Source organism: Pteronotus mesoamericanus, unplaced genomic scaffold (genome assembly GCF_021234165.1).
Source record: "Pteronotus mesoamericanus isolate MK-2021 breed Mesoamerican mustached bat unplaced genomic scaffold, CSHL_Meso_final contig_42, whole genome shotgun sequence".
Classification (NCBI taxonomy): domain Eukaryota; kingdom Metazoa; phylum Chordata; class Mammalia; order Chiroptera; family Mormoopidae; genus Pteronotus; species Pteronotus mesoamericanus.
In genome coordinates this window covers 13,747,018-13,760,741 of record NW_026555157.1, presented here as the reverse complement: position 1 = coordinate 13,760,741, position 13,724 = coordinate 13,747,018, and the positions used below count along the sequence as shown (strand labels likewise).

The 13,724-nt window shown below is 37.7% G+C and overlaps 2 protein-coding genes across 4 annotated transcripts in view; one reads left to right on the top strand and one right to left on the bottom strand.

Annotated features, from left to right (window-relative positions):
• The window catches only part of CMSS1 (cms1 ribosomal small subunit homolog), a 370,489-nt gene that overhangs the window by 335,012 nt on the left and 21,753 nt on the right, over positions 1–13,724 (bottom strand). The window contains exon 1 of one of the 2 annotated variants that reach the window (XM_054577358.1): positions 3,227–3,677. The exons of the other annotated variant lie outside the window; for it this stretch is intronic. Within the exon in view, the coding sequence (XP_054433333.1) occupies positions 3,227–3,317 (91 nt within the window). The 5' untranslated portion in view covers positions 3,318–3,677. Of the gene's footprint in view, positions 1–3,226; positions 3,678–13,724 lie in introns of those variants that run through there. 2 annotated transcript variants of the gene reach the window in all.
• Positions 1–13,724, top strand: part of FILIP1L (filamin A interacting protein 1 like) — a 291,626-nt gene that overhangs the window by 261,549 nt on the left and 16,353 nt on the right. For both annotated transcript variants that reach the window (XM_054577353.1, XM_054577355.1), the window contains one exon: positions 6,006–8,781. In XM_054577353.1, the coding sequence (XP_054433328.1) occupies positions 6,006–8,781 (2,776 nt within the window). The remainder of the gene's footprint in view (positions 1–6,005; positions 8,782–13,724) is intronic.

The following is a 13,724-nucleotide window of genomic DNA, read 5'->3' as shown; positions in this document are numbered from 1 at the left end:
ATAAGGGGCAAACTCCCTGACACTGATCTTGGAAGTGATTTTTTGGCACTCATACCAAAAGCAAATTAAACAACTAGGATTACACCGAAGTAAAAAAGCTTCTACATAGCAAAGGAAACTATCAACAACAACAAAAAGGTAACCTATGGAATGGGAGAAAATATTTGCAAACCACATATCTGATAAGGAATTAATATCCAAAATATACAAGGAACTCACACAACTGAATAGCAAAAACCAAATAACCCAATGAAAAATGGCAAAGGACCTAAACAGACATTTTTCCAAAGGCATACAAATAGCCAACAGGTACATGAAAAGGTGCTCAACATCATTAATCATCAGGGAAATGCAAATCAAAACCACAATGAGATATCAATCCCACCTGCTGAAATGTCTATTCTCAAAAGGAGACAACAAATGCTAGCCAGGACAAGGGCACTCTTGTTCACGGTTGATGGGACTGTAAACTGGTATAGTCAATATGGAAAAAAGTATGGAAGTTCCTCAAGAAATTAATAGTAGAATTAGATCCAGCAATCCCACTTTTGGGTATATATCCAAAGGAAGTAAAATCGCTGTATTGAAGAGATATCTGTACTTCCATGTTCACTGCTCCATTATTCACAATAGTCAAGGTATAGAAACAAATGTCCAACAACAGATGAATGGATAAAGGAAAATATTACACACACACATACAGAGGTGGGAAAAAGTAGGTTTATAGTTTTAAGTACAGAAAACAATTTATTCTTGTATTACTTATTAATTATTGTACTTTTTTATATGAACAACTATAAACCTACTTTGCCCACCCCTGAATCCATATGTGTGTATATACAGGGTCCGGCAGAAATAAGGCCTGCTTGAGTGTGATATTGTTATGTTACAGAATTACATGCTTATGATTTTGTAATAAAGGATTTTGTAACAAAAAAGGGACATTATTTATGCTGGACCCTGTATATAAAAAGTAGTAGTATTCACCCACTAAAAAAAAGGAAATCCTGACATTTGCGACAATATGGATATAATTGGAGGACATTATGCTAAATGAAATCAGCCAGGCAGAGAAAGACAGGTATGTACTGCATAGTACCACTTATATGTGGAACCTAAAAAAAAAAAACTTTGCTCTGACCAGTAGGGCTCACTAGGTTGGACACTGTTCCGCAAAAGAAAAGCTTGATATACTGCAAAATTTGAGGCCCATCCTACTGAACTGGAATCTGAAATTTAACAAGATTCCCAGGTGATTTAAATGCACCTAAAACTGTGATAAGGACTGGTAAAGAAGAGGCCCTTCCCAGGGAAGATACAAACAACAGGTGCATATGTAGCTCAGGTGGGAACTTTCTGTTACTTGTGTTTAATTAAAGCTGAGTAAGGCAGAACCACAGAGAGTCTAATTTCTCATAATAGATTGACATATAAACAAACACACATACACATAGATCAGTGGTTCTCAGTTGGGGACAGTTGCCCTCTCTTCTACCCCCATCCCCTAGAAGACAGTGGGCAATGTTTGGAGACATTTTTGGTTGTCACACTGGGTTGCTAATGGTATATAGTGAGTAGAGGCTAGGGATGCTGCTCAAACATCTTTGATGTTTGCACAGGGCAGTCCCCACAACAAAGAATCATTTGGCCCAAAATGTCAATAGGGGAAAATATTCATGGAAAAGAGTGCAATAATTTGACTACACAGATCTGCAGGAATGAATTTCATATGTGGACATTCTGCATCTCAAGGTCTGGGTCTGTGCTGCTTTCAATATTTTGGGTACCCTGGTTAAAAGCTTACAAAACCACTTACCTGCTTTTGCTAGCAAACCCGAAGTCAATGATAACCTGTATAAGCATATAACAGGTTCCTAAAACCTGTTAAGTGAAGAAACAATAACGGAGACAGAAAACTAAGTTACTGTTTGGTTTAAAACCCAATCCTACTGAAGAAGGAAGTGGACTTAGACCTCACATCTAGAACCTCCTTACCCAAAAGACTCCAATAGTCTATACCTTCATTGTATACAATCCCTTGTCTGCAATATCAAAAATCGAAAGACTACACAAAGTTTTTTGCTAAATTGTGGCAGCAAAGCTTCTTACCTGAACTCATTTAGCAGGAAAACCTGAATAGATATGAGGCTATTTATTATCTTAATTATCCCACTTACTGTAAACGTTCACATGGTTCACTACAAAAATACTCAGAGGTTTGCTTAGAAGGGGGTGCCACAGGCTTTGCTGGAGCTGTTACATAATATATGGTGGATGCTCCTTATTGCCTTTCTAAAATTTGAAAGCTAGGGGGAGGCAGGAGAGGATAAAGAGGGTGATAAATGATGATGGAAGGAAACTTGACTTGGGGTCATGAACACACTATACAATATACAGATGATGTCTTATAGAACTGTGCCCCTGAAACCTAAATAATTTTATTACCCAATGTTATTCCAATAAATTAAAATAAAATTTGAAAACTTTAGGATTTTTGAAAACATGTAAATTAAAAAGTTTTGGACAAAGATTGTGGACCTCAAATGACTAAAATATAGTTAACACTCAGAAAATATTTGCTGACAGCATTCATATGTATATATACATTTGAAAAAACACCTAGTCAAATATGTGTGTATACTTGTATATACACACACAGAGAGACACATATATGCATGCACATAGACATCCCTACATTAGGGTACTGCACACAGTAGGCCAGGCTTGCAGCTTCAAATTCTATAAAGATCAACTAATTTTGCAAAGAAACTTTTTTCCAAGACTATAACCTCAAACTTAAACCCTCATATGCTTCTGGATATAAAGTAAGGAATAGAGAACAATTTAGGGTAAGTTCATTCACCATACCAGAAGTACTAATTCCAGTACAGTAACATAATTAGTTTGTTTTCTCCCTTTCCATCTATCTGTCTTCTCACTTTCATACATGTACACAACCCTGCAATGTGTAATAGCTCTACAAGTACCCAGCTGGCTCTGAAAGGGTTACATCACTAGTTGTCAGCCCTGAAAGATGCCTGGGGGCATAACTCTTTCTCCACAAAACTCCTGTTTCCGTCCCTGATAGGCTCTACCAGACTTGTTTGTTGACTGTTAAATGGTGTGCTCAAGAGACTAGTTCAGGGAAATAGCAGGTTGTTAGGAAGAAAGTAGTAAGAAAATGCTGAGAGCAAATGTATTCAAATCAACATTTGTATGTGCCTACCTTGTAAGATAAGGCTTAGGAATAGATGGGGATGCCAGCCAATTTCCAGAAGCCATAGAGATCCGTGAGTTTGCACCATGCTGAGAAACATGCATCATGCTTGTTGCTGAAAACACTGAACACAATGGAAACATTTTAAACTTTTAAAAAATCCTTTCTGCTTGTCATGGCACTGCCAAGATTCACTAATCACCATTCAATTTTAATGGTCTTTTCATTACACTGTGAAACAATCTCTCCCGCCTTTTCCTAAGAAAACACACCTCCTTCTCATGAAAATGAAATAACATATGGTATTATTTTAATAAGTTGAAAAGAAATCTTGAAAAGCTTTTGTGAAGCTGTGCTCTAATAAAACTCTAAGAACAGTGATATAGAAGAGGAAGAAATATTTTGCTGCAGTTATGCTCAGCCTATTGTTTAACACATACAATTCTAATGCTAAGGTTGGAGAAGGAAAGCGCTTTGCCAAAGTCTCTGTAACTGTTTTACCACTAAAGCAGTTTACACATGGACTCTGCCCCTGGGTTGAGAAGTCCTATGACCTTCTCATAGGCATAGGACTTCAAGAAGGAGCTGCCGTATTTCTCTTCTCAGGCTCCCAGGTGTCTCAAGTAGGGAATGGGACAGGGCTGAAAAGCATGGGCAAGCCTCTTGCCAAGACCGTGGATGAGATCATCATTAACCCCACCCCAGCATCCAGCCCAGCTTCTTCAGAATTTCATAGGCCACAGCCCTTGGCCTGGCCTCCTGCCAAGTTCTCAAAACAGGCAAAACTAAAAGTGGTTGCTCCCCACAGAAAATTTTGGGATTCTTATATTATACAATTATTTTAAACATGTTCCTCTTGTGTAGTATAATTACAGAAGAGCAGATTAGGATCTCAAAAAATACTCTTTTATTTCCAAAAAGCCTGTCCCATATTAGTTTCCTTTTAAAATGTCCTCTCAGATCCTTAAACAGCTTTCAAAAAGAAATGTTCTTTGGCAATGGCAAAGATTGAAGACATGCACTGGATAATTAGCTCATTCCTAAGAGAAAAGATATATTAAAATATTATGCACTCGTCATGCTTGACCAGAAAACAAATATAACTTTCATCCATGACAAGTATTTTCAGTTCAATTCTTTAAGGGTTCCATTCTATTTTGGCTTCTGTATAACAATACTTGAAAGCTATAATTATACTCTCTGTAATCAGCCCATTCCCAGTGTAATTAAGAGTACCACAAATTTAAAACTATGACCTTACTACTAAGGAAAAAAAGTGTGTGTAAGAGAGAGAGTTTACATTTCATGTAAAATGCCCTCCTATTATGCCGACAAATTTAAAATGTAAAAAAAAACCCCAAAAGAAACAAAAAAAACCCTTCCACAATAGAATCATTTTTAAGAGGCTATCATTATGTTCTTGATAATAAAATTGTTTTTCCTCCATCTTTTCTAGCATCTGACTCTCATCAGTAAACTCTTTCCTGCCCTAGCCAGGTGGCTCAGTTGGTTGAAGCAATCATCCCATACACCAAAAAGTTGTAGGTTCGGTCCCTGGTCAAGATGCTTACAGGTGGCAATGGATCAATGTTTCTCTGTCTCCTTTCCTCTCTCTCTAAAATCAAGAAATATATCCTCAAGTGAGGATTAAAATAAATAAATAAATAAATAAATAAGCAAGCAAACAAGCAAGCTTTCCTATCAAACACTGTGCTCTTTCCATATGTAAACTCCTTCAGATGCCTCTCAATTCTCCCTCATTCAACTACCATCCACTATGGTGATAAAGATGTATGGGAAGTGCTGCCTGGAACAACATCATGCTAGTATAAACCAAATTTTAATTGGCAGAGAAGTCCATCAGTGAAGTACATTAACTTCTAAGCAATGTGAATAAAATTTTACCTTAACAATGAATCAGGAAGTTGAGCGCCAAACATTAATGTACACATATTGTAATGGTTCAAACAAACCATTTGATAAATATAATAACAGCCACATTAATAAAAAAGAGTAATAATAACTAACACCATATGCTTACCATGTGCCAGTACTGTGACAATCTTAGACAAACTATCTCATTTAATTTTCACAAATGATCCCTGAGATAATACAATTATTGACTTCATTTTTCATGAGGAAATTGAAGCTCAGAAATGTTAAAATGACTGTCCAGATGAATTAGCTGGTAAGAGCTGGGCCAGTCTTGAAGCCAGGTCCAACTGAGTCTCAAGCTAGTGCTGTGTTTACAGATTTCAGGCTAGACTGCCTATGGATTATAAACTACACAAGCAATTTAACCCAAATATTCTTGCTCTTTTCTTTGTATTTATTTATTTTTTAGAGAAAAAGGAGGGAAAAAGAAAGAGAGAGAGAGAGAGAAAGATCAATGTGTGGTTGTCTCTTGCGCACTCCCTACTGGGAACCTGGCCCACAACCCAGGCATGTGCCCTGACTGGGAATCCAATTGGTGACACTTTGGTTTGCAGGCTGGCACTCAATCCACTGAGCCACACCAGCCAGATCTTGCCCTTACCTCTATACAAGGCTCCTGGTGAACTGCAACTGTTAACCATTCAATGTGGGGTAGAGGGATTGATGGTAGTGAAAGCAGAAAAGCAAGATAACTATTTATCAAAATTCTCCTTTCCCATTAAATTCAAGAATTTCTTTCTGTATTCTGTGAAAGCTGATACAATCTAAGTTAAAATTACATAAGGGTTTAATCTCAGCTGATAAACTACTAAAGCACCTATCACAAAACAGAATGCACTCTTGTATTTTTCAGATTAAAGAAGCTGATTGACCAAGAAACTGAATTCCAGGAGAAGAAAGAACAAGAAAAAGAGAAGAGGGTCACCGCCCTGAAAGAGGAGTTGACCAAACTGAAGTCTTTTGCTTTGATGGTGGTGGACGAACAACAAAGGCTGACAGCACAGCTTGCCCTTCAAAGACAAAAAATCCTAGACCTAACCACAAGTACGAAGGAAACACATGCTAAACTAGCCCTTGCTGAAGCCAGAGTTCACGAAGAAGAGCAGAAGGCAAGCAGATTAGAGAAAGAACTGCAAACACAGACCACAAAGTTTCACCAGAACCAAGAAATAGTTATGGCGAAGCTCACCAATGAGGACAGCCAAAATCGCCAGCTTCGACAAAAGCTGGCAGCACTCAGCCGGCAAATTGATGAGTTAGAAGAGACAAACAGATCTTTACGAAAAGCAGAAGAGGAGCTCCAAGATATAAAAGAAAAAATAAACAAGGGAGAATATGGAAACTCTGGCATCATGGCTGAGGTGGAAGAGCTCAGGAAACGTGTGCTAGAAATGGAAGGAAAAGATGAAGAGCTCATAAAAATGGAGGAGCAGTGCAGAGATCTCAATAAGAGGCTTGAAAAGGAAACATCACAGAGTAAAGACTTTAAACTTGAAGTTGAAAAACTCAATAAAAGGATTATGGCTCTGGAAAAATTAGAAGATGCTTTCAACAAAAGTAAACAAGAGTGTTACTCTCTAAAATGCAACTTGGAAAAAGAAAGGATGATCACAAAGCAGTTATCTCAAGAACTGGAGAGTTTAAAAATAAGGATCAAAGAGCTAGAAGCCATTGAAAGTCGGCTGGAAAAGACAGAATTCACCCTAAAAGAAGATTTAACTAAACTGAAAACATTAACTGTGATGCTGGTAGATGAACGGAAAACAATGAGTGAAAAATTAAAGCAAACTGAAGATAAGTTACAAGCTGCTGCTTCTCAGCTTCAAGTGGAGCAAAATAAAGTGACAACAGTTACTGAGAAGTTAATTGAGGAAACTAAAAGGGCACTGAAGTCAAAAACCGAGGTGGAAGAAAAAATGTACAGTGTAACCAAGGAGAGAGATGATCTAAAAAACAAACTGAAAGCAGAAGAAGAGAAAGGAAATGATCTCCTGTCTAAAGTTAATACGTTGAAGAATAGGCTTCAATCATTGGAAGCAATTGAGAAAGATTTCCTTAAAAACAAATTAAGTCAGGATTCTACTAAGTCCACAACAGCATTACACCAAGAAAACAATAAGATTAAAGAGCTCTCTCAGGAAGTAGAAAGACTGAGACTGAGGTTAAAGGATATGAAAGCCATTGAGGATGACCTCATGAAAACAGAAGATGAGTATGAGACTCTAGAACGAAGGTATGCTAATGAACGAGACAAAGCTCAGTTTTTATCTGAAGAGCTGGAACATGTTAAAATGGAACTTGCCAAGTACCAATTAGCGGAAAAGACTGAGTCCAGCCACGAACAATGGCTTTTCAAAAGGCTACAAGAAGAAGAAGCTAAATCAGGGCATCTCTCAAGAGAAGTAGAAGCACTGAAAGAGAAAATTCATGAATACATGGCAACTGAGGACCTGATATGTCACCTCCAGGGAGACCATTCAGTTCTGCAAAAGAAACTCAATCAACAAGAAAACAGGAACAGAGACTTAGGAAGAGAGATTGAAAACCTCACTAAAGAGTTAGAGAGGTACCGGCATTTCAGTAAGAGCCTACGACCTAGTCTGAATGGAAGAAAAATCTCTGACCCTCAAGTGTTTTCTAAAGAAGTGCAAACAGAAGCAGTAGACAACGAACCACCTGATTATAAGAGTCTCATTCCTCTGGAGCGAGCAGTCATCAATGGTCAGTTTTATGAGGAGAGTGAGGACCAGGATGAGGATCCTAATGAGGAGGAATCTGTGTTGTCCTTCAAATGCAATTCATCTATTCCTTGTCCTGTTAACAGGAAGCTATGGATTCCTTGGATGAAATCTAAGGAGGGCCATCCTCAGAATGGAAAAATACAAACTAAAGCCAATGGTAATTTCGTGCAGCCTGGAGATCTAGTCCTAAGCCATACACCTGGGCAGCCACTTCATATAAAAGTTACTCCAGACCATGTCCAAAACACAGCCACTCTTGAAATTACAAGTCCGACCACAGAGAGTCCTCACTCTTACACAAGCACTGCAGTGATACCAAACTGTGGCACCCCAAAGCAAAGGATTACCATCCTTCAAAATGCCTCCATAACACCAGTGAAATCCAAAACCTCTGCTGAAGGCCTCATGAATTTAGAGCAAGGCATGTCCCCAATTACCATGGCAGCCTTTGCCAGAGCACAGACCCCAGAGTCTAGTGGTTCCGTAACTCCAGAAAGGACAATGTCACCTATTCAGGTTTTGGCTGTGACTGGTTCAGCCAGCTCTCCTGAACAGGGACGCTCCCCAGAGCCAATAGAAATCAGTGCCAAGCACGCAATTTTCCGAGTCTCCCCAGACCGGCAGTCATCATGGCAGTTTCAACGTTCAAACAGTAATAGTTCAAGTGTGATAACTACTGAGGATAATAAAATCCACATTCACTTAGGAAGTCCTTACATGCAAGCTGTAGCCAGCCCCGTGAGACCAGCCAGCCCTTCAACACCACCGCAGGATAACCGAACTCAATGTCTAACTAATGGGGCACTAAACAAAACAACCAATAAAGTCACCAGCAGTATTACTATCACACCAACAGCCACACCTCTTCCTCGACAATCACAAATTACAGTAAGTAATATATATAACTGACCCTCATCCAGTCTATACTGATATTATTGCAAGGAACTCAATCCTTTTTAATTATCCCTCCACATCCCCCAAAGACTGACTGAACTTGTACTTTGGGAAGGTTTGTGCATGAACTGTTCAAGAGTATCTGAAACTAACTGTTGCCTGTGTAGTCATATCAAGTGTGCACTTACTGTATATCTTTTCATTTACATACCTGTATGGAAAATATTTAGTCTGCACTTGTATAAATACATCTTTATGTATTTCATTTTCCATAACTCACATTAATTTGACTGCAACTTGTTTTGGTGAAATACTCTAACATTATAAAGCAGTAAATAATTTGTTGTTTTTACCATTGCTTGCTGAATTTTCTTTGGTCATTTTGTGTTATATTTTTGCATGTACAGTAGAATTTTTTTTCCTGTTCATAATGTCTATTAATTCTTCCTTTAAAAAAAATGAACAAACAGAACCTACTTCCCATTTACAGTCAACTTTTGATCATATATCAGAGGAAGAGAAAATGGTTTAAATAAATAAAAATTTATGTCTCTTTGATTTTGACATGAACTATAAGATCTCTCATGAGCAAACTTAACTTCATGCTTGAGATGTGTCTCAGTATCTTTGCGGCCCAGCATAGTGCTCCACATGTGTTAAGAACTTAATGTACAGATAACAATGAAATAAAATATTAAATACTTCGCTTTTGTGAGCACATGAGCTGATGGTGAAAGTAAAAAGCTTTGAAATGTGCTAGGAAGCCAGAAAAACATTTGGAAATACAAGTTACCTTGACAATCAAGAGTTGACTGTATTTCTACCATAGATGAAAATCCCCATAAAACATATATGCATACATCCAAACCTGGAATCACCCACTATGATATGTCATCTTGAACATTATGTTTCAAAGCAAAAATGTAATTTTTGTTCCTTTTTCCTATTTGGTTCCCCAAATCATTTGGATTACTTAAGGTAGGTGCTCCCCACCTTGCTTGTAAGTGGGCTGCCTTTAGAAGCTTACAACTTAATTGTGTTTGTTTTTTTTACTGCAAGCAAATAAAAGCCAAAGAAAGTTACAAACACAAGTTATAGGAAAGGAATGTTTTTAAAAGATCTTCAAGTATGTTGAAGGATGTTTCTTCTATGATTATTGTTATTGCCAATTAAAAGGTAGGTGATAAAATCTGAACCAAGGCAGCCTAAAAAAATCATACCCAGCTCATGGGACTCTCCAAGCATAATCCATACTTCTGTAGCAAAGAACAGCTTTCAGAGGAACATTTTAAATTACAAATCTAGTCCCCGAGTCACATTCCAAAAAGATGATTTCAGACAAAGTAGCTCATTGCCATTTTCCCTTTTCCAACCTCCTGTTAATTTAATATGGTTAATGTTATTGCCAGTTATTGATTTTAAACACAATTCATTTAGACACCCAGACAAACTATAAAGATCTTTAGAAGTAAAAGAAATCTTTCACAGTTATCCTCCATTTCCCTGTAAAATCAGTTTCATATTAGCAAAGCAAGGATTTGTTGACAGAAACACTTCCATGGTGATGAACTACAACACCAAAGCTGTGGGCTTGCATCATCATTAAATAAATCTGGATGAAAGTTTAGGCTGGTGATGAATGAGAAAGCTTCTGTTTAAACACATTTATCTTGGGAATCGGCCGTGACCCAACTGTATTACAAAATACATGATGGCCTAAGTGTTTTTCAAAACTATTTTTATTTTTAAGTCACCTTGGGCTAGAACTTTAAAAGGAACTGCATACTTCATTTTACAAATTACAAAGTAGACATTGATAATGCTGCTGGGTAAGATGTTTTTCTAGATAATAATCAAGAGAGGGCACTAGTAACATTTTGAAGAGTACTGATCGACTGATCATACAATTTTTAACAGAGACCAAAAAGAATTAAAGGGTAAGGTCTTTCCAGTGCTTCCCAACCTTTGTCACATAATGGCACAAACAGAAAATATGTTTCCATGGCACTGGGGGGAAATGGATGAAGAGGCAGAGATGATCAGCCAAGGACTCCTGTCACCCCCCCAGGTTCCTCCTGGCTGCCCTGAGTGCTGAGGGTATGATTCACTCTTGGCATACCTGTAACTGAGAGAGTTTGAGGAGCTCTGGGCTATTAGTAGTCTGTCTGTTTTATAAGGATTCAATTTTTTTAATAATATTTGAGCCAGGGCAATTCTCTCCAATAAACTTAATACCAAAAGTCCTGTGCTCCATGATTATAATGTTAAGATTCTCATTTTATCATCTGTTCCAGATATTAACTACAAACAGGCTTCTCAAGTGATTAACATTATTGGATTTACCGAACTTTCAAGGAACTAAACCTTTTAGAGATTCCTCTACTGGGAGGATTACTTCAGTATAGTAATTCATATGAGCATCAAAATTTAGGAGCAACTGTCAGATTAATAACATACACAGATTATTCAAAGTGCTACTAATTAAAGCTTGTTGTAAAGACAGTGCTTATTTCTAAGTGAAATCATTCCTTTTTCTATAACATCATACCTAAAATGACATTCTAGATTTTTAGCCTTTAATTTCAAAAATAATTTTTTTACATCTGTGTGTGTGTGTGTGGTTACAGAGCTTTCTTTTTCACTCACATATAATCACAGAAGAACCTTGAAAACTAGGAAGGAGAGAGGAAGTGACACTAAACAATCTTTGTATGAGATATGTGAGAGGTGGAGGGTTCCATTCCTGGAGAAGAGAAGGCCCAGGAGAGGGCCATAGAAGATAGATTACTTTTATGTACATCTGAAAAAATAATATCTTCCCTTTCACTGGTCAAAGCCCAGCTTCAGAACCAAGTTTCATTTTACTCGTCTCCCTGTCTCTTTAACTTTTTGATCTGTGGCATCCTATCACAGATTTGAATGATTTTACCACATTCTTCTTTCCATTTATAAGCAATGGCAAAACTTTCCCCTCAAGGATGCATTGCTCTCTGGGGGCACTGGAGAAAATAAAGTCATCACCCTCACTAGAAAGACAATGTGCATTATTATAGTTGGATCTTTACATATAAAGGAGCGTCTCTATACTTGTTCAAGATGATGACTGTATTCCATAAACTCTACTCTGAAGGTTTCTGCAACTACAGTTCACAATACCAAGACATTTTATGTGAGGTCTTCATGACACCCAAAGGTTAATTTTATCCTTAGGGTGTACTGTGAGAAGGCTATAAAAGAGATAGTTAATTCAATTTTTTCAGACTTGTAGTCTAAGGATTCTATGATCTTTATTAATTGAAGTAAAACTCCACACAAAAGCAAGTTTTTAGTAGCTGTTTTGATCCTGAATCTTTACAAAGGCAGTCTCCTTCGAAACTTGTTAAACAAAGACCTTTAAATTAACATTCTAGTTTCCCTATACTTCGCTTTCTATTAAGTTTTTCCTCCAAAATAATCATTTTGCTTTGGAAACCTAAGAGGAAAAAAAAATCAGGCAACAATGCATGCCCAAAATATTAAGATCAGTATTTCTGAAAATAAAACCCAAGACACTTGTAAGAGAACCCTGGACTCCACCCAAAGCTATCAAATTAGAATCTGAGGGCAGAGGCCCATAAAGATGCATTTTTAAAAAAAGATACTAGAATCCTTTTTTTTTTTTTTTTTAAGATTTTATTTATTTTCAGACAGGGGGAAGGGAGGGAGAAAGAGAGGGAGAGGAACATCGTTGTGTGACAGAAGCAGTTGGTTGCATCTCACACACCCCCATCTGGGGACCTGGCCACAACCCAGGGATGTGCCCTGACTGGGAATCAAACCGGCGACCTTTTCGTTTGTAGACCAGCACTCAATCCACTGAGCCACACCAGCCAGGGCCGAAACCACATTTTTAATAAGGTCCTCTGCTGATTAGTATGCACCCTAACGTAGGAACTCCACTGTTTTTACAAATCCTTATACTGATAAACATTAGTAAGTGTGTTCTTACTGTAATCTCACGCAGAATGAATTATACCTGTCCCAGGAAGTGTGACTACTCTGCCCTCTGGTGGTGGGTATGACAAACAGAAGGCTTGTGTCTTTGGTTTGCTTTTTATTCAAAAGAAAAGCTCAATTAAAAAAGAAAAAAAACTACCATTTTATTGGGAGGGAAGTTTCCCAATTTTGTAACTGTAGCAAAGCATAGCTGCCTGAATCCCTAACAGAGCAGTAGCAGGCTGTCTGACACCTTCAAGCTCTGTTTCTTTCTCAGGTCCCCGGCCTTCAACTTAGTAAGCCTACAGCATTTCTTGGTAATGGTCCAGAACACACATTAAAGAGAGCAGTTTGGATGAACCAAAACAAAGGACTCCATTCACCTCAGGCCACAGTGTAGCAAATGCAAGAAAGAGCAAAGAAAATAAAGTAGTTCAGTAAAGTCTACAAACCTTAAACCCCTTTAAAATTCATTTTCATTTAGGTTGAACACCAAGTCCTTTCCTTTCCAACTGATGGACCCTTCCACTCTTCTTCAAGCCCAGTCAAGAAGGGTGAAAGCTTTTGTGCAGTCAAATATATGAGAACAGCATCCCCCAAAGGCACCGCTGTAGGATAAGGAATCCTTAGGGAGTGCAACAAGTTAACTGGCCAACACTGCTAAGTACTTTATAATTTGATAATGAATTAACACTGTTTATATGGCAGCACATACAAATCTGTCAACATTCCATCAGGACATACGGTTTTATATTTAGAATGGTACCATAAAAATATACTTTGGCATTGCAATCAGCTCTCCTGGGGATAATCGTCTTTACTTGTGTCTTCGTTTTAAAATTTCACTTATTTTTTCCCACAAAATTATTGGGCAAGAGAAATAAATCTTATCTGATTATTTGAGACAATTTTTTGAAAGCCTTAAATTAGTTTTATGTTAGTAAGTTCCCTTCCCCCTATAA